General features: G+C 43.5%; 1 protein-coding gene across 1 annotated transcript in view; it reads right to left on the minus strand.

Moving 5' to 3' along the window:
* Positions 1–17,154, minus strand: part of ACTR2 (actin related protein 2) — a 47,833-nt gene extending 30,679 nt beyond the window's left edge. Inside the window, exons 1-2 of the mRNA XM_045011416.1 lie at positions 16,930–17,154; positions 3,923–4,033 (exon numbers count right to left, since the gene is read on the minus strand). Of these exons, the coding sequence (XP_044867351.1) occupies positions 3,923–4,033; positions 16,930–17,139 (321 nt within the window). The 5' untranslated portion in view covers positions 17,140–17,154. The remainder of the gene's footprint in view (positions 1–3,922; positions 4,034–16,929) is intronic.
* Positions 17,155–20,691: the final 3,537 nt, after the last annotated feature.

Genomic DNA, 20,691 nt, shown 5'->3' on the forward strand with positions numbered 1-20,691 from the left:
CTAACTGTGTGGTGGATTTGGAAGTAACTAATGCCAGCACATTGCTACCAGGATCCCTGCTTTCCTCCACCTTTTTTTCCATAAAATATTCATCCTTGCAACCCTTGGAGTTGAATTTTTATTATAACAGTTATAAAAATATTAAGCTAAAATAGAAACTTGAGAGTTCCTTTGTAGTTTTGAATTATGGAATAGCTACATAACTAAATGGAATCAAATTGATAAAGTGCATAAAGTGCATAAACAATAAATGTTTATTTATTTATTTATTCATTCTAACTGAATTAAGTGCTCATGAAGTGACACAGCAATAGCAGTGATCTGAAACAGGTACAGTGCAGGCAGATTTGTGCACACTTCCCTAGACAGCTCAGCATCTCAGTTCTGCCATGCAGAACCCTGCTATGCTGGAGAGGGGCTAGGAGAATTAACAGACATTGTGCTACACTGCAAGATACGTACTTTTGTGGACAAGCAGGGACTAGAATGCCATTTTCACTTGATCAAAACCCAGGTCTCCTGTCACCAACTCTTCCAATAGCGTATTATTAAGAAAAATATCAGCTCCAGTAAGGCGTGTTTACTTGCTCTATTTACACATGACAATAACATCAGGGCAAGTACTCTGCATAGGCAGCTGCCAGAAAATCCACATCCAGTAGCAGGAGGAGCACAGGGTGAATGCTGACTATATTCTCCACCCACTCAAAGCCTACAGCCACCCGACTCTATGGATTTCTGAGATAGGAACTGAGGAAGAAAATTGTGGGGCATGGACTAGGAATAAAAATGGGATAAAGTGCATAGTTGGGCCTGTTCTACTCCAAGGAAGTATCCCTAAAGATTCTAATTAGTTTTAAAATGGATCCATCAAAATCTCTTTGGATGGAAGTGCAGCGTAGTTTAGGCTCCTTAAACTAACCATTTTTACCAAACCAGTTTCAAAAACTGCCGAAGGTAGTTTAGAAGCTGGTTCAGTAAAACTGGTTCAAGCTGCCAGGAGCCTGGTTTGCATTACAGCTTCAAGCAGTTTTTAAATCAGTTTAGCGCAACAGGTTTTAAAACTGGTTGGAATTTTGGGGGAAACTGTTCCAGTGAAAACCACACCTTTGCATACATATACCTGTGATGTAGCTGTGTCTCCTTATGTCCTCATTTGCTCTCCTGACAGGAATAATGGGCAAGGGAGGGTTAGGCTGCTTTTATAAAACCCTGTTTTAGGGCTCATTTCACTCAGTTCCTGAATTTGACTAGTTTTTCTGAATATTTTTAAAGAGCTAAACTGATGATGTTCTTGTCAATTTCGTTTGCTCAAGAGTTGACTGAATGAGCCACAATGCTTTTTAATGTGTAGCTGGAATTAATCCATTCAAATGTTAGTATAATTTATCTGCCAAAAATATCTTTTTAGGAAAGCAGCAGAAATGTAATGACATCCAGAGGGGAAAAAATGGTCCTCAGACAGTTTCACTGTGCTGTCTTACTGAATTTATCCTACATATGCACCAGGAAAGAAGATCTGAGACAGATCTGTAGGGTGGTTGTTTGCCTCTCCCGACCTGGTTTTTTTTTGGGGGGGGGGAAGGGAGCGGAGGGCTTGTCTTAAAGCAACTACAATAAAGTAGACAGGTGCTGTAAAGTAGTTACAAAATAAATCAGGAGTCCAAGTCCCATTCTTCATTAAAATATCCTTGAGTGATTCCATCTTTAGAATGGGAGACATGATACAAGAGGTTAGATGCAAAAAGCATCAATACATCATATATGACACTCCCCTCAACCCCATTCCAGAGCCTCAACTCATACAAAGCCAAATACTCAGATGATCAAAGGCCATCCTAAACTGGGCTAGCAGCACTGACCAAGTCAGGGCTTGAAAAACGTATCAGACCCATTACCCATAACACTAAAGCTTCTAGCCTAAGGTAGAAACAAAGGAGAAAGAAGATGGGTCCATATCAGCAATCTCCAGGGGAAATTCCTTGGTGAGACATTTCTAACCACTGTGTAGGGTGAGGGGATTTCTGCCAGCATTGTACTTGGACTCTGCTTGGGGAATCTAGCTTTCACTTCAGCTTCTGGCAAGTAGATATCGGGAAAAATTTGAACCTTCAATTGCCCCCCTCAAGCTTCTAGAAATGAGAAGCGCTCTCTCATTCTCCCTCTATGTCCTCCCAGCTACTGTGAAGGTGAAAAGTCCTCTACTACCCAACCTCCTGGCTGCTGAGGGATTCAGGAGAGGAAATGAAAGATCTCTGCTACTTTACACCTTTCCGGTCTAGACCTTTACTTTGCATTTTTTGTCATTCTTCCCCTTGAATCATTCTAATGCCACCTTCTACTAATGCTCATACTTTCCCCTAAACACCAGCAGGAAACAGTTTCAGTGCTGTATATAGGATTCCAAACATCAAGAGTGAAACTGACCAGAGTTCTGTTGATTTCACTCTGCCACTCATAGCTTTGTGAAGCCCATTGCTGCTGCCGCCTCACAAAGCTAAGACACAAACTTTATCTGCACACTCAGGAAGTCAGCCCTGCATCTACTTAAATCTGAAATAGTATCTTTGCAGTCAGAAGGATTGGAAACATAGGCTCCCACATGCCTCAAGGAAGGTTTTCAACTCAATGATAGGTGATTAGATTTTTTTTAAACCTGGAATATTACAATATTTTTAGACTGTAAGCTCCTCAGAGCAGGGATTGTTTCTCTATTCTGTGGAAAGCTCTATGTCTACCATCAGTACTTAAAACATAATGAAAAATAAATACAAGCAAAGTTAGGCATCTCATGCAAGTTCACAGATGGTTTTGCTTACAACTAAATTGTATACTGAACAATAAAAATTATAGGCTACAGCCATTAACTCATCATTGTCTCAGAATCTTGAACTAAGACTGGACAGCAAGGATTAGCCATCTGATCAACTGCTGTCTCATTTCCCCAAATCCCTTATCAAGATCTAAGAGCCCCAGCCCCCTATGCACACTGGCCCCCTGACAGTCAGCTTCCAGTAACATTAATCTACCCTTCTGCTCACCACATGCCCCGAAAGGGTGCAGCTGTTAAAGCTCATTACGTGAGCAGTGAACCACAGGAAAGACTGCTAGAGGGGGCGTGATAAAAGAAGAAGAAAATACTTTCATGTATTACAGTAGAACCTCAGAGTTATGAACACCTTGTTAAAGGAGGTTGTTCATAACTCTGAAACGTTTAACTCTGAACAAAACATTACGGTTGTTCGTTCAGAAATTTACAACTGAACATTGACTTAATACAGCTTTGAAACTTTAATATGCAGAAGAAAGATGCTTTTAACCATCTTAATTTAAATGAAACAAGCACAGAAACTGTTTCCTTACCTTTTATTTTGTTAGTAGTTTACATTTGCAGGGGTTCTCAAGCTTCATTGCACCGTGATCCCCTTCTGACAATAAAAATTGCTACATGACCCCAGGAGAGGGGAGCAAAGCCTGATCCCACCAGAGCCCTCCTGCCTGGGTGGGCCAAAGTCTGAACCCCACTGCCCCGGGTAGGGGGGACCAAGCTGAAGCCCCAGGCAGGAGACCTGTAACCTGAGCACCTCTGCCCAGGGCTGAAGTCCTCAGGCTTTGGGTTTGGCCCTAGGAGGTGGGGCTCGGGCTTCTGCCTTGGGCCCCAGCAAATCTAAACCAGCCCCAGTGACCCCATTGAAATGGGGTTGCAACCTACTTTGGAGTCCCAACCCACAGTTTGAGAACCGCTGGTGTTTACTTTTTCTTTTTTTTGTCTCTGCGGCCTGGTTGCATACTTCCAGTTCCAAATCAGGGGTGTGGTTGACTGATCAGTTTGTAACTCTGGTGTTTTTAACGCTGAGGTTCTACTGTATACAACTGAAAGGCTACCCTGAATGCTTTAATCTGTTATAGGAAAAAACATTACCTTGATTTCAATGTTTCCCACTTTGGCAGTTGATCTTATAATTGGTCTTCCAACCAAAGCTGGAAAGATGTGCTCCGGAAAATTTGAGCCTGCATACCCACATTTCACAAACTGGAAAGAAAAAAGTTGAATAATTGGATTAGTTAATATATGCATCACATTTGTTTATTACTATTAAAAACATTTTAATCTTTAGAGGGGAAATTTCAAATGCAGGTAAGGAATTTAAGCAAGTAAGTCATGTTGTATCAATTTAGATGTAATAAAGGGGCCAAAAGAGTTCAAGGTGTTAACGTGATCCTATCCAACCTTAAACAGTCTGAAACAAGGTTCGAGGTTTGGAATACAGTGACCTCAGCCTGCTGCGTTCCATGGCAAACAGATCATTAAAAATCCTTTTATTAAAGATACCCAGAAATAGGAAAAACAGTAAAAGCATTTGAAATGTAAAGCATTAAATAGGGCTCTCGTTTTAACAACGTCGCTTGTTCCCTTTCCCTATAGCTTGAGAGGTTTGTGGGGGGTTGTTTTTTTGGGGAGGGGGGAAGCCTCTTCAGTGGTAAAGAAGGTAACTACTGTCCTTTTGGGGAAAAACAAAGAAATTAGTTGAGATGGGCTGGAGCTATTATTGCTGTTGTTGTTAAAGCCCGATCCCATTTCTGAAGACGACAAAACAAAAACAAACACACACACGGGGTGAAAGAAAAGAATAGCAAAGAGAGAAAATTCAGCTTCTATCTCTGGTGTTGACTCTCACATGCATCCTCACTGCTGAAAAAACAGACAGAACAGAGACTTATTACCCACTCTGAGACCTGGCAAACTTATACCAGCAGAGGCCTATTTAGGGCATTGCTTTTAGCTACCTCTTTCGGGTCACAGGCTCACAGCAATGCTGCAAAACATGCAGTCTGGGCCAGACTCCTCTTAGACAGAAGGAAAAAGGAGCGAGAGACATGAAAGAGAAGAAATAAGGTAAGGAAGGAAAAAGACATATTGGGGGAGGTGGGAGAAGAGAGTCTCACATCCCAGGTGGTGTTTGGGATGTGAGACTCGTGATGGTAGTGATGTCATCTGGCCCGGTTTGGTCAGGACATCTTTCAGGAACAGGATAAAGAAGATCTGAGCTCCAAGGAGACAGTGGGGATGGTAGCCATCATGGTGAAGCTCACTCCAGTGAGCAATTATTCTCCCCAAAGTCTCTCTCGTTAAGGACCCCACAAGGCAGTGATGGCTGGAACAGACCATCCTCTCATTATTTTGTCCAACAATTAGGCCTAGTTTCCAATACACCCATTTTGGTTTACTGATTTCCGCTGCCACACTTTTCTTGTTTTACCAAGAATGATCTTAAGTAGTCCTTGAGTAATACCCGTAGACCTTTTTGCTTGAACTAATTCAGTCTGTCCCACTTTTGCACCTTTTCCCACCAATATTTGTTGTCATAGGTTACTGTGACATCTAATGAACGTACACTCACTTTTTATAGTTGAGGTCACAATTAGGGGAAATTTGTAGGCCCAAATGTACATTTACAAGTCTCTGCCTAGAATTTCAATACTCATTTTAAGTAGTTTTAGAAACTTTTTTTAAGCACATATCTGAAATTTTGAAGAGATACCTCCTGTTTCATTTGATAGAGATATGCGTGAGACCTCTGACCTTAACTATACTGTATTTGGCTCAACTCCCCCATCATTCTACAACTCTACATTGATCATCTTTCAGGGGGTCCTCTGGCAGCAAGCAGGTTACCTCTCAAACCCTTAGAGCCTGTCTGTACTGTCCCATAGTTTGGGCTAATGGGGTGTGAATAGCAGTGCACAAGTGCTGTGCTGTAACTCCCCGGTGTGGATACTGCAGGTGCAAACTGAAAAGTTCTGCTGCGAACTCGGGACTCTTCAGTTTGCGTCGCCATAAGGGAGCAATAGCACAACACTTTAGTGTGCGTTGCTATTCACACCTCTTTAGTCCAAACTGCAGGGCAGTGTAGACAGGCCCCAAGAGTAATAAGGCATTATTAAAATTATACTTGAAAGAACTTAATGTAAGTCTACATTTTCTAAGATGTGGGACATGCTACCCTGGGAAAGGGTGTTTTTTGTTTTATTTTGGGGGGTGGGAGTGGCTAGCCGTGGGAGCAGACAGATTTCAAGTTTTCTCTAGCATTTCTGCTGTGTCTATAAAAACAAAAAGTCTCTAGCTGTTACGGTTGTGGAGAAACACTTGGATCACTTTTTGAAAGCTAACTGATGCAGTAATTTCTGCCTGAATTCTAAAGTGTGAACTGTCCTATTCATGTCAACTGATATTAACTCAAATGCCACTTAGAATACTTTAAATATCAACATTGCTCAAAGCATGTAAGAAAGGAGGGGAAATATATTGTCAAGATATACACCAGTACTTCCCTGAGGGAAGAGGAGAAATGGTGGTGCCCGAAGATCTATACATTAAAAGGAACAGGAGGCCTTTAACATTCCCGGGGGGGGGGGGGGGGGGTGGGGGGGGGGGGGGTGGGCAGGAGCTTGGGCAGGAGGCACTTTTGGGTTTTTTTCCACCCTCCCCCAAAGGAAGGCTCCACTTTCATAAGTTTGGGAAATGTGGATATAAGTTAAGAACCTTAAATACAATGGCAAGAATTACAATTCATTTAATATGGCTCCTTACCTAGTAGCTGCTACACTTTTACTTAGCAAAATCAATTTGCATTCAGCAACGGGAAAACATGATGCAGGGGAAAACTTTTGTCACCCTCGCTTTTCTTCTTGTAAACCACCTCCATTTTTAATGTGTTCCCTGCCGGTGGAGCCAACTTGACATGTCTGAGGGTTAGGAAAAGTGTTCTTGAGCTTACCAACTCCTCTCCACAAGTCCCGACTCCTTTCCAAAGATGAAAGGTCTCCTTCAGCAATATGGTATGAAATGGCAAGGCAAGGGCTCGTCAGCCCTTCTGCTTATTCTGAGGCTATCAATATCTAGGACTTATACAGATGTTGTCTACACATGCATCGAGTGCTGCTCCTATTCATGACTGCAATTAATGGCCAACCGTATTCTGAACGGGCTGAACAGGTTGGAGCCCAAAATCTTTTTGCCAATGCACTTATTTCCATGAGTATCAGAGAGTCTGGAAAGCTATGAAGCCAGTCTAATTAATGAGGAAATAGAGCCTCACAAGCCTATTAGCCCAATCTGATCAAACATGCACTTTAATACAAAAATGCATGTGACCTCATATGCTTTTATATTAATTACATGAACAGATGAGTACAATGGTCCCATTTAAAGCAGTGGGAAAGTCAATTTGCCTTAACACAGCTGAGGTCACTCAAGTTTGATCAAGTAGGGGTATGTATTACTTTGGGAATCTGTTGGAGATGGAAACCTTATGGAGCAATGAAGTGCATTATCGAAAGTGCAGTCTGCAACATGCAGGTAGAAAGAAGTGCTTTCTCCATAACTTATTTCCATGCTTCTAAGGTTTTGGATGGCTGGAGTGTGCCCTGCTGAAATGTTACATGCCACTAAATGTAATTTTTGTTCACTAATGTCTTAGTTTTTTTTATACAGCTGCACATTTTTCAGAAGCAGCTTCAAGGCTGATATGCCTCAGTAAACTGTGTGCCTGCAACACCTTATTCACAATCCTCCAGATTTAGCAGTGGTCGGCTGTAGGGAACTTCTATGAAGGAGTCTATGTAAATACTCACTTCCCAAAACACTCCATCAGAGCCTCTCATGGACTCCAGAAACTACACGCAGCCACAAGCAGCAGCACTATACCAGTAAATCTGCCTATTGCTTTCCCTCCACCCCCCATGACAGTATTAAGCATACCTCTCAACCTTCAAAACACACCAACACGAGAGACCTGCAAGTGTGATGGATGCCATGTTGGCCAAGACTATGTATTGAAACAATGATCTCCAAAATCGAAAGCATGAGTCTTTACAGCTTGTGCTGGGTACAGGGCCAAGTTCTTAAGCTGAGGGCTGTCACAAACACTCATTCTCTGCAGACTGGGCAGAGGATGATATACAGCACAGCTACACCTACCAGGAGCATGACAAAAGTTAAATGTCCAATAAATGAGTGAAAGGTGAAATGTGTGTTTTGGTGATTCATACATTTACAATCTACAAATTATCATAGTTTAAGTTTACAATACTGTTCTAAAGTGGTCTTTTCACAGAGCAAGTCACACACAACCATACCTCCACATTGATCAGCAGCAAGGTTTGAACTGCTGCACCTTGAGAGCTCCAGCTTAGGTCCTTATTATTTGAACTATAGGAGTAACTGCCAGTTCCTTTCTAGATCAGCCTGGAGAAGGACTTAACATACGGTATCCCAGAGGGTTACACAACTATTTACTAGTCAGCAGCAGAATACTGATGATCAGGAATCCTGGGTTCTATCCCTGGCTCCGGAAGAAGAGTGGGGTTTATAGTACAGCTAAACTTATTTAGTCACTCTGAAAGGCGGTGAAGAACAGTGGATAAGAGCAAGGCTTGTCACATTAGAAATCTGGGTTCACAGTGCCTTTGCATAAGCCTTCTGCTAACCTATTTAAAAACAGGGGGAAGGGAATTTTCAGCGGCTTGTCCCCCATCTTCTGGATTGGGGTTCATGGCCCCTTGGTCAATAATAAGTTTGGCAAGTCGCATAGGAATTTAAATAGCATTTAGATGAGACCTGAACTCCTGGTCTCCATTTCAGGGAACCTTTCCCTAGGCTACAGGAAGATCTGGTGAATGAAGGAGGTCAGCCTTTTTTTTAAAAAAGGATTCCTAGAAGTTAATTATGAGATTCATATCGCAGCACAGTTTTCATCATCAAATTTAAATTCAGCGGCTTCAGACTACTGAACAATTTGACACTATGGCTACAAAGTTATAACACTTTATGTACACTGCTGACATATAGCTGATATTCTAGGAGCCAGCACAAGGAGTAACAATGTCGCCAAAGAAAAGGGCCCAGAATGTTTTTGATTTCTTGCTAAAGGAGTAAAAACGAAAAGTGAGATACTCGCCAGCAAAAAAAATAAAATAAAATCACAAACATCTATTTTTCAGCAGCTTATTACGAACTTTCCAGAAATTCAAACTATACAACCAATACACTCAAAAAACTGTAATTAGTCAAGGATAATCCATTTTTCATTTTACTAAAAAACTCAAAGACCCCAGATATTCGCAATTCTTTCCACTGGCAAACAAACTCCCTAATGCAACCAAAATTGAAGTGTATGTTCCTTATGTTCCTTGGGACAGTTATCAAATTCCAAGTTCAGCACAACTTAGCATATTGTAAATGTTTAACAGCAGCAACGTTTAAATGCAACATCACATCTTACAAAATAGTGAAGAACTATTCATAGAAAAACATCTTTGCAAGATGTACATGTCATATATTATAATACACAGAACAAATGTCTATTGTACATATACTTACAAGTGTGTTTTAAGAATAGTTACTTAGTTTGCCTGGTGTGTGCAAGAATCCGGTGTATAAGAAATAATTTTACCATATATAGTTTCCTCCTCTTAGCATTGTGGTTCAAATTGGTGCTCTCACTTCCCAGTGAGTCATCAAGTGGTAAGAACGTACAGTGTATAAATATTCTTTCAAATAAAAATAAATACACAGGCTACATCTGCTCACAAACCTGTCTTGAGACCAATTTTATACTGAACAATCTTGTACCTCATCAAGTCTCACTGTTAACGTAGTTTAAAGTAGTGTAAATCTCTTGGACAAAAGAATTTTAAATATAATTAGGACAACACTCCAGACCTAAAGTAACTTACTATTTGTTCTAAACAAAAATCATAAAATCTAGAATGTCTGAGGTGGATGATAAGACCCTGCTGCTGACCTTATTAAAGGTCCTCCTACATTACATGTGTTGTGAAAACACATTTTTAAATTACCTTTTCTTAAAGACTGATTGCAATAAGATCCACAATAATCACATAGTACAGTAAGCATTACAAGAACTGCAGGTTTCCAATCAATTTATACAAGATTTTTAAAGAAGAAAATTAAAGCATTTTGGCTACAATTGCTAAGGTAGTTCATATACAACATTTTATGTTATATTTCTGGAGTTTAACTACAGGCCAGTCAGCCTCACCTCAGTCCCTGGAAAAATCATGGAGCAGGTCCTCAAGGAATCAATTCTGAAGCAGTTAGAGAGGAAAGTGATCATGAACTGTCAGCATGGATTCACCAAGGGCAAGTCATGCCTGACTAACCTAACTGCCTTCTATGATGAGATAACTGGCTCTGTGGGTGAGGGGAAAGCAGTGGAAGTGTTATTCCTTGACTTTAGCAAAGCTTTTTATACGGTCTCCCACAGTATTCTTGCCAGCAAGTTAAAGTATGGGCTGGATGAATGGACTATAAGGTGGATAGAAAGCCGGCTAGATCGTCGAGCTCAACGGGTAGTGATCAATGGCTCCATGTCTAGTTGGCAGCCAGTATCAAGCGGAGTGTCCCAAGGGTCGGTCCTGGGGCCGATTTTGTTCAATATCTTCATTAATGACCTGGAGGATGGCATGGACTGCACCCTCAGCAAGTTTGCAGATGACACTAAACTGGGAGGAGTGGTAGATACGCTGGAGGGTAGGGATAGGATACAGAGGGATCTAGACAAATTAGAGGATTGGGCCAAAAGAAATCTGATGAGGTTCAACAAGGACAAAGTGCAGAGTCCTGCACTTAGGACGGAGGAATCCCATGCACTGCTACAGACTAGGGACGGAGTGGCTAGGCAGCAGTTCTGCAGAAAAGGACCTAGAGGTTACAGTGGACAAGAAGCTGGATATGAGTAGACAGCGTGCCCTTGTTGCCAAGAAGGCTAACGGCATTTTGGGCTGTATAAGTAGGAGCACTGCCCGCAGATGGAGGGACAGGATCATTCCCTTCTATTTGCCATTGGTGAGACCTCATCTGGAGTACTGTGTCCAGTTTTGGGCCCAACACTACAATAAGGATGTGGAAAAATTGGAAAGAGTCCAGCGGAAGGCAACAAAAATTATTAGGGGGCTGGAGCAATTGACTTATGAGGAAAGGCTGAGGGAACTGGGATTGTTTAGTGTGCAGGAGAGAAGAATGGGGGGGTGGGATTTGATAGCTGCTTTGAACTACCTGAAAGGGGGTTCCAAAGAGGATGGATCTAGACTGTTCTCAGTGGTACCTGATGACAGAACAAGGAGTAATGGTCTCAAGTTGCAATGGGGCAGGTTTAGGTTGGATATTAGTTAAAACTCTCTCACTAGGAGGGTGGTGAAGCACTGGAATGTGTTACCTAGGGAGGTGGTGGAATTTCCTTCTTTAGAGATTTTTAAGGTCAGGCTTGACAAAGCCCTGGCTGGGATGATTTAGTTGGGTTTGGTCCTGCTTTGAGCAGGGGGTTGGACTAGATGACCTCCTGAGGTCCCTTCCAAACCTGATATTCTATGATTCTATAAATGCTAATCATAGTGTATTCATTCATCTTATCATGAAAATATTTTATTTAAAATAAGGCAGCTTTGTCTATCATAGTATAACATTTACTATTACAATATTGACTTGATAGTGAAACTTTATGGCTTTAACTCAATTTATGGCTCAGTTTATTCTTCTCAAAAACTGGGTTTTTCTTATGTTGAAAAATTATTTTTCTGACATAATTTAGGTTACAGACCTAAATGACATCAAGTAATTATTCCCCTAACCCGCTAAAATTAAGCATGTTTCTAGGACTACTTATGTGTTAAAATTAAGCATTTGCCCAAGGGACTGTCTACACACAAAAATTATACCAGTATAGTCAGTACAAAGCTGTTTCACACTGGTACATCTGTTCCCATACAGAAAGGGGAATAAGCAGCACTTGTATAATGGTGTCCACACTAGGAATTCTATGGATAGTTACTTCAGTTTACCAAAAATCAATCACATCCCTAACCAAAATAGTTACACTGGTACAAAAACTGTGCTTAGACCAGGCCTAAGTGACTGAAGTTTGGACCAAAACCAAAAGCAGCTCTTTTACTATAGTTCTTTTCAAGTATGCAGTATAAGTAAGTCATGGTCATTGTCTCCATAATTAACATATTCCAACAAATTTACAAATAAACACGATAAAGAGACAGATCCTGAGAGCATCTAAAACTCCCATTGAGATCAACCTCTCAGGATCAGGCCCTCAAGAGCTTTAAGGGTTTATAAAGATAACCTGCAAAGCATTCTTTTGACATTTCTGTATGATGTATAGAGATGATCTACAGGTTTTAGGCCCTGCCATTCCAAAAAAAAATAAAAATTAACCTTTGAAGTACTGGAACTGTCAAATCTGGCCTCTTTCCCTAATTTTCCTGGAGCACTTTCTTGGAGGTTTCAGATGTTTATTGTGCGAGATCATGTTTTAATTTACATGGCAGGGATGTTGAAACTTTAACAAAGATATCCTTTGTCTCAAATGCTCATTAGTCTTTGGCATTAAGTGGGTGTTAAGACTTCCTTTTTTGTAAGTCATTTCCTTCCCAATTGCTTGACTCAAAGGCTCTTGTCTCTTGCTGATGTCAGTTTCACTAGTTCAAAGTCCATTTTGGTCAATTTCACAATCATTGGATTTTAAAAAACATAAATTTCATTATTTCAGCTATTTAAATATGAAATTTCATGGTGTTGTAATTTTAGGGGTACTGACCCATAAAGGAGTTTTTTGTTGTTGTGGTTTTGGTTTTTGGTTTTTTGGGGGGTGGGGTGGGGGAGAGTCACAAGGTCATTGTAGGGGAGGTTGTGGTACTGCTACCCTTACTTCTGTGCTCCGGCTGGTGGCAGCACTGCCTTCAGAGCTGGGCAGCTGGAGAGCAGCAGCTGCTAGCCAGGAGCTCAGCTCTGAAGGCAGAGCCATCACCAGCAGCAGCACAAAAAGAAGGATAGTATGGCATGGTACTGCCACCCTTACTTCTGCTCTGCTGCTGGCAGGACACTGCCTTCAGAGCTGGGTGCCTGGCTAACAGCCGCTGCTCTCCAGCCACCCAGATCTGAAGGCAGCTCAGAAGCAAGGGTGGCAATACCCCCCTAAAATAACTTTGTGACCCTCCTGCAACTCCCTTTTCGGTGAGGACCCTCAATTTGAGAAATGTCCCCCCTGTGAAATCTGTATAGTATAGAGTAAAAGCACACAAAAGACCAGATTTCACGGTCTGTAATGCATTTTTCATGGCCGTGAATTTGGTAGGGCCCTAAATATCATCAACCAACATAGCGGTAAAGGTGCTAAACAGTACTTACATTATGTGCTAAAGATGGTTTCAAGTGATGTTAGCTCACTTGAGTTACCTTATCTGTTTTTAAAGAGCACCTCTTTTCCTAGGGCTTGTCTACACTTACAGCACTGCACTGCTCTAGCGCTTAGTGAAGACACACTACCTACACTGATAGGACAGCTTCTCCTGTCAACACAGGTACTCCACTTCCCTGAGAGGCGGTAGCTATGTCGACAGGAGAAGCCCTCGAGTCAACATAGTGCCGTCTACGCTGGGAGTTGGGTCAATATAACTGCATTGCTTAGGGGTGTGAGTTTTCCATATGTTTGTAGTGTAGACCAGAGCCTCATCTTGACAGGTTCATAAAGTCTTCCCAGGTATACAAAAACTGAATTTCTAATGAGAGGGGAAAAACCAAAGCCCCACAACCTTTCAGGCCTTCTTTACCAAAAAATGGAAAAGAGGAGAGAAACCCAATTTTTGGCACTCTGCAGTTTACAGCTCTAAGTCTGTAACTAAAAGTTTTAAAGAGTTACTCTGTGTTTTAGTGATCTAGAGAGACAAGGTGCATGAGGTAATATCTTTGATTGGACCAACTTCTGCTGCTGACAGACAAGCTTTCAAGCTCCACAGAGCTCTTCTGGTCTGGGAAAGTTACTAAGGGGTTGCCTATACTTAGAGTGCTGCAGCGACATAGCTTAGTGAAGACGCTATCTACGCCAAGGGGAGAGGTTCTCCGTTGGCGTAATAGGTACTCCACCTCCTGCAGAGGCGGTAGCTATGTTTAGGGGAGAAGCCTTAGGATTGACCTAGCACTGTCTACACCAGGAGTTAAGTCAGTACAACTACGTTGCTCCACACCCCTGAGTAACATAGTTATATCAACATAACTTTGTAGTGTAGACCAGAGCTCAGAGTATCACAGCTAAACACAAGATGGAACAGACTGTTTAGCATACGTAGTTAATATATATTTCAAGGGACCATTCGAAGTGAAATGGCCCGTTTCCTCCCTATGACTAGAGGGGTGTTAAGGAAGGGGAGGGGTTGTTAGTGGGTTATAGATTGTTGTAATAAACCATAAATCCAGTGGTCTGATCTACACTATAGAATGAGATTGATGCAAGGCAGCTTACACTGACCTAAATACATACTATCTACACAAAAATTTGTTGTTGCTCCCGCTGACATAACTCACCAGCTACACCAACATAGGGCTTGTCTACACATAAAGCCACGGCAGTGCTTCTGGCGAAGACACTCTACGCCAACAGGAGAGAGCTCTCCTGTCAGCATAATAAAACCACCTCCATGAGAGAACATCTCCTGCCAACATAGCGCTCTCCACACTAGCACTTATGTCAGTGTAATTTATGTCGCTCGGGGTTGGGGGATTATTCACACATAAATTATGCTGCCTGCAGCCAGGTACATAGGCATGCACCCCCCTCCCTTTGAAGCCCCAGGAATTTTTGAAATTCCATTTCCTGTTTGCTCTGCGTGGACAACCCACATCATATGTTCCCAGCTGATCATGCCGGCTTTCATACTCCCACTTGGAGTACACCAGAGTTGCTGCATTTGTTGGGTGCGTGGGGAGAGGAAGCTATGCAGTTGCAGCTCCGATCTAGCCATAGTATCTTGACACCTATGAACACATTGCTCATGGTATAGATGAGATGGGACACAAAAGGGACATGCAGCAGTGCCGTGACACACACAAACCATGTAATTACTGCAGCAGTTGTATGCCAATGTAAATTAGGTTGACTTAATTTTGTAGCATAGACATGACCAGTGTCTCTGTTCAGTCCATGATTTTTAGCATTTAGCAAAGTTATGAACTTAAGCTCACAGGCTCATCTTTTGAAAGCGTTGTGCAGGTTTCCTCTGAGGATAAGGACTGACAGAGTGATCACTTTGTGAAAAGTGTTTAGCCATAATGATATGCTGTTTTTGTCTTTTATCATTTTCTTGTCAGAGTTCATTAGAGAGCATAGTGATTATCTGGTTCTATCCACACTGATAGTTTAGTGAGCTAGAGTCATTTAACATAAACCAACCTCTGTTTTCTGCCCTCATCACTGAACAGAATTTTTTGAAGACACTCCAAGAAGATAGGCTAGCCTGCATGCTAAAACAAACAATGCAGGGGCATTAATATAATTACCAATATTAGAGGCTACTTTAGTCTAAAGCCAACAAATTTTTTATTAGTTTCCAATATCTCATTCTGCCTGTAAAAGCACAACTCGCAGTAAGAAAATCTTTCAACTCTAAATATTCTCATTCTCTTTATCCTCTTTTTATACACACTATATTTAATATTATACACAGACACACCAAGAAATGCCAACAATAGTCAATTTTAGCCTATGAGAGAAGTGAGCTACTGGGCTTAGTGGACAAGTATCCACATTACCCCAAAGCAGCACAGTGAGCACTGATGTGCTCCCAAGGGTGGAGAGGCCCAGAGCACTGAGTTACCCTGTTGTTCTTAGGCTGCATCTATACTGTAAAAAATAATCAGACAGGTAGTTTGCCCCCAGCAAAACCCTGCTTACGGTGGCAGCAACAGAAGCTACAGCTGATGGGGGCAGAAGCCTTTTTACCATCTCAGAACTGCCCAACTCCTGCTGCGCTGGCAGTAGCCTAGGGAGCTGCTCCAGCTCCACGTTACAGACCTTTTTCTGCTTTGGTATGGGATGCCAGGGCGGGTGGTGGGTTGGTACTGGGAGGGGAAAGGGATCCCATCTAGGGGAGCCCCCAGGCAGTGGGGAGGGAGAGATCCATGGGGTTGTGGAGCTCTGGGGCAGTGGGGGATTTCCATGTGGCTAGGTTGTGGTCCTTTAGGGGAGTGAGATGGGAGGAAATTCACTTGGGCAGGATACAGAACTCTAGGGCAGTAGGAGGGTTTATCTATGGGGCGGGTTGTGGAGTTGGGAGGAAGGCAGGTCGGTGCAGGGAGAGGGAAGGAGATCATGGGGGGAGGGGGAAGAGGATCCTGCGGGGGGGGGCAGTGCCAAGGGGAGGGGAGGAGATCCTGTGGGGGGGGAGAGGGGATCAGGCCGGTGCCAGGATGAAGATTCAATAGGACCAGCCTGGAAGGAAGGCCAGGAAGGAAGGAAATCTCACTGGGGGAGGCGGGTTGGGAGATGGGGGGCAGTAAGGGGAAGGAGATCCTGGCGGGGGGGAGGGCAGGCCGGTGCCGGGATGAAGACTCCGTAGGACCAGGCAGGCCGGGAGGGGAGAAAGATCCCAGCAGGGTGGGGGGGCGGGCGGCAGGCCAGGAAGGAAGGAAATCTCATGGGGGGGGGGCAGTAAGGGGAAGCGGATCCTGCCCCGAGGTCGTATTGACAATGCCGGGGAAGTGGGCGGGCAGCAGCCGGCAGGAGAGGAAGAGCCCGGCGGCTAGACGGTGGCGGGAAGAGGGGACCCCACGCGGGGAAGGAGAGGAAGGAGATCCCGGCTGGGTGAGGCGGGCAGCGGGCCTGTGCCAGAAAAGGGAGCGGATCTCGCCCGGCGGGTCGGGGCCCGGATCTCGCCCGGCGGGGTGTCTCTCAAGCGGCCCCTTCCCCGCTCCGCCCGCAGCGAGCGGTGCCGAGTGACAGGCGCTGGGGGCGGCCCCGCTGCCGGCGCCCCGGGGAGCTGGGCCCGTCGCTGCCCCTGGAGCCCGCGGGGGGCCGGAGCCCCAGTCCCCCGCCCGGTGCCCCGGTGCCCCGCCCGGCCGCTCACCCCGGTGCCGTTGTCGCACACCACCACCTTCCTGCCCAGCGCGTCCATGCTCCGCTCCGCGTGCGTCACCCGCCGCCGCTCGGCGCTGACTGACACGCCGCCGCCTCCAATCAGCGCCCGGCTCGGCGCTGCCGCCTGCAGTTCCCGCGGCGGTCCGACCCCTAGCGGCGCGCCGCCTTCCGTCGGGTCCGCTCCCTTCGTGGTTGTCATGGCGGCGGCCCCTCCTGCGGGGCGCGGGGCTGCTGGCTGCGGCCAGGGGGCCGTGAGAGATGAACGGGGCCGGGCACGGCGGGGTTGCTCTGGACAGTCAGCGCCCCCGCTGCTCCCCCGGCCCCAAGCCACCCCCGCCCCATGGGCGCCTCCCCTACCCCACCCCATACACGCACACACACTGCACCTACCCCCACGGGCACTGCTCTGCCCCAACCCTCCCATACGCACAGCCCCACCACGCCCCTCATAGACACCTCCCACCCCCATACACGCACAGCTCCAATACTGCCCCATGGTCACCCCTCTACCCCCATAGGTACCCCCACTTGCCCCAGCCTGACACAGCCCCCATTCCCATGGACATCCCGCTCCTTGGGCACCCTACACGGCTGGCACCCCTGCCCCCATTGTCACCCCTGCACCCCCAGAGATACCCTCTCCTGCCACCTGACAACCCCCACCTCTGTGGGCACACCTGTCCCCCACGGTCACCCCTCTACCTCAGCCTGACACAACCCCCATCCCCATGGACATGCCCTCTTTGGCCCACAGCTCCATAATCCCCCCACATACGCTGGCCCAGAGTGCCACAACCCCTCTTCCCCTCCCCCCCCCCCCCCTCCCAGTGCTCCCATAGATACACCCTCCTACTGCCCTAGAGGGCCACAATCCATCCTCATGGAAATTCCTTACTGCCCCAGAGCTCCACAATGTCTCACCCCTGTGGACCTTCCCCCAACCCCCGTTGCCTGAGAGCGCCATGGACACCCCCTGGCCCAGAGTTCCACAACACACCCATATCCAAACAGTCCCTCTACAACACTCCTGCCTCATGAACCAAATACCTAGGAGAAATGACTAGGTCCTCTGAGTTATTTAGGTATCTGCAAACCTAAAAGATCCACTTCTACTCATTTGAAAAATATGGAATGAAGTCACCAGGCATGTTCTAACAAGGAACTAGGTGAGGCAAGGTACCTTATGTATCATCAGAAATAGTTGGTGTTATCAGTGTATTAAATCTAGTCTTTAGTTGAGCTCAATACAGGCAAAGGGAGGGATAAATGATCATTTTACTGAACATGTTTCCATCACAGTTTCATTTTCTGATGCTTTACATATAATGAATTTATTAGACTATTCATTTTTGTTGTTTATAAATATAAAATGACACAATGGCAAGTTTTAAATAGCTATCTTTATATAGTTAAAAGGACTTTGGTACTCTTACCCTTTTGGTACAATATTTACTCTCTCATATTTTCAATATCGTCTTAGAAATCTATAAATAGAATGTCCTTCCCTAACAGTTTGGCGCTTTTCTGCTTGGCAAATATTTTGCATTTTTCAGTGGGTTCCAAATAAAGAATGAAATAAACATGTTTTCTTACTTTGCTTCTTAACATCTGCTTTTCTTGCACACCCCAAATTCCCCTTGACTTCAATGAAATTTTTGGATGGACAAGAAATGTGGTATCAGATCCTCATTTTTTCTATTGTATTACTGGAAATGTCAGGCCAAAATTGGAGGTAGTGTTTTCTAGTTAAACATAGTGAAAGGCACATAAGCACAATTTGGGGGGTGGGTTTGGGGGGTTCTAAATAAATAGTGGCCATTGTGTTGTTCTTTGATGCCTTTAAAATACTAAATTTTTAAGTGCAATCTTGGGGAACATTCAGATTTAAAAAAAAACAGAATTTGGGTCTAATACTTGACAGGTTTTTAAACTAATTATGTGCAGATTTTGAGAATGATGAAGAGACAGGGAGTTATGTAGTAGGATGGAATAATTCAGTGTGATAGAGCTATAATGGAAGGGCCACATCCTGGCCATTTTGGAGCAGCAGCAGCTTTGACTGGGCATGACTGTACATTTATTTATAAATGTGTATATATATGTATATTAATGTATACTTTTAAAAAAATTTATGAAGTCTTGGGATAAAAGTGAGGGCCTTAAAGTTAGAACTGTGCAAATAACTAATTTTTTGGTTTGCTAGCTAGCTGAGCTGAAATTTATTTAAAAAAAAGTTTCAGGTTGACTTGAAATGAAAGCTTTAGTACTTTTTGGTGAACTGACAAAGTTAAAAAAAATTGTTTTTGACCTGAAATGAAATGTTTGATTTTTTTAACTTTTTAAAAATGAAACTGAGGTAAACTTAGTTTTGAAATAAACTTGAAACATTTCTTTTAGAAAATGTCAAAACATGCAATTTTGGGGGAATTTTTTTGGACTGCTTGGTGGAGAAGTGTTTACCAAAACAATTGGGAGAATTTGACATGAATTTGAAAAATGTTTTGGCTGACCCAAATGTGCATTTTATGGTGAAAAAAGTTTTGTCTGAAAAATTTCACCCATCTCTACTTGCGGAACTGGTTTAGAGCATTTTTTTTTTAATGGAAACCTAACGCCCATCAATCCTGAAATATTAACTAGCAACTGAGGCTGACCACTCAACTCATTTACCAATAAAGTAGTGTGGTTCAAAATACAACACCAAAACCAAACTCAAGATTTATGAGAGCTGCGTATTTTCCACATTACTTTATAGTGTAGAATATCTTTTTTGAGGTCAAAGGGTCTAGGGCAGAAAAATCTTGCAGGAGAAAACCTAGGAATATATAAAGTTAGGGCAAAATATTAAGTGTGTAGTGTAAATTTGGTCTGTATCTAGTCTGTGTTTGTTATGTTTAGGCCAAGATAGAAGCTCTAGTTGCTTTGAAAGTCATATAAAAAAAAATCAAGAGGAATTTTAATAAAAATGATACCCTTCCTATTCTTGGAACCTAATATTTGTATGTCTTGGCTTTAATTTTAGGTATTTTTAGCCCTTGTTTTTGTTGTTGCGCTGATTTAGAAAAAAGAACCATTGCATAAAAAATAGTGTAAAAATGGTAATTTTCATTCTGAAAAATAATCAGAACACCACTTGCTGTAACTGATAAAGTCATGGAGACAACTACTCACTGTGTGATGGTTAGAAAGGGTGCTGTGGCTTTTGCAAGAAAACAGGACTTCACAATAGAAGATAATAAAAACCTAATGACTAAGCAGAATGCTGAAGCTTATCAGGTAATGTACTACACCTGATCTGTATGGATACGAATGGATTTTCATGGACTTTCATATTAAGAGGTCTCTCTGAGCTATCTTGATGTGCATACACACAGAAACCATGCTAATGTGAATGGGAGTTACCTGCACACATAAACAGGAGAATAAACTCTAAAGGCCAAATTATCTGCTGTCCCAGAGTTCTTTGCTGTACTAAATGAAAAGGGGGTACAGACAGCTCCCTTAATATTTTGGTCAGCCCCAACCTAGTTCAGAGCAGTGTGCAAGGTGTTATAAATGCTGCCATTTGGTAATGGTTACTAAGAGACTGTCTGTAAACTTGGAGTTAATGGAGCACAGTACCCTGCAGCTGCACCACTACCATCCCTGTTCCAACCCTTGTCCCCACTCCCCACCATGTCCTTTACACCTGAGGGTGCAGGGGTGCATGGAAGCTGCATACACTTGCTCTTTGCCTGCTCTGGAGTTGAGG

Source organism: Mauremys mutica, chromosome 3 (assembly GCF_020497125.1).
Source record: "Mauremys mutica isolate MM-2020 ecotype Southern chromosome 3, ASM2049712v1, whole genome shotgun sequence".
In the NCBI taxonomy this organism is placed as follows: Eukaryota; Metazoa; Chordata; order Testudines; family Geoemydidae; genus Mauremys; species Mauremys mutica.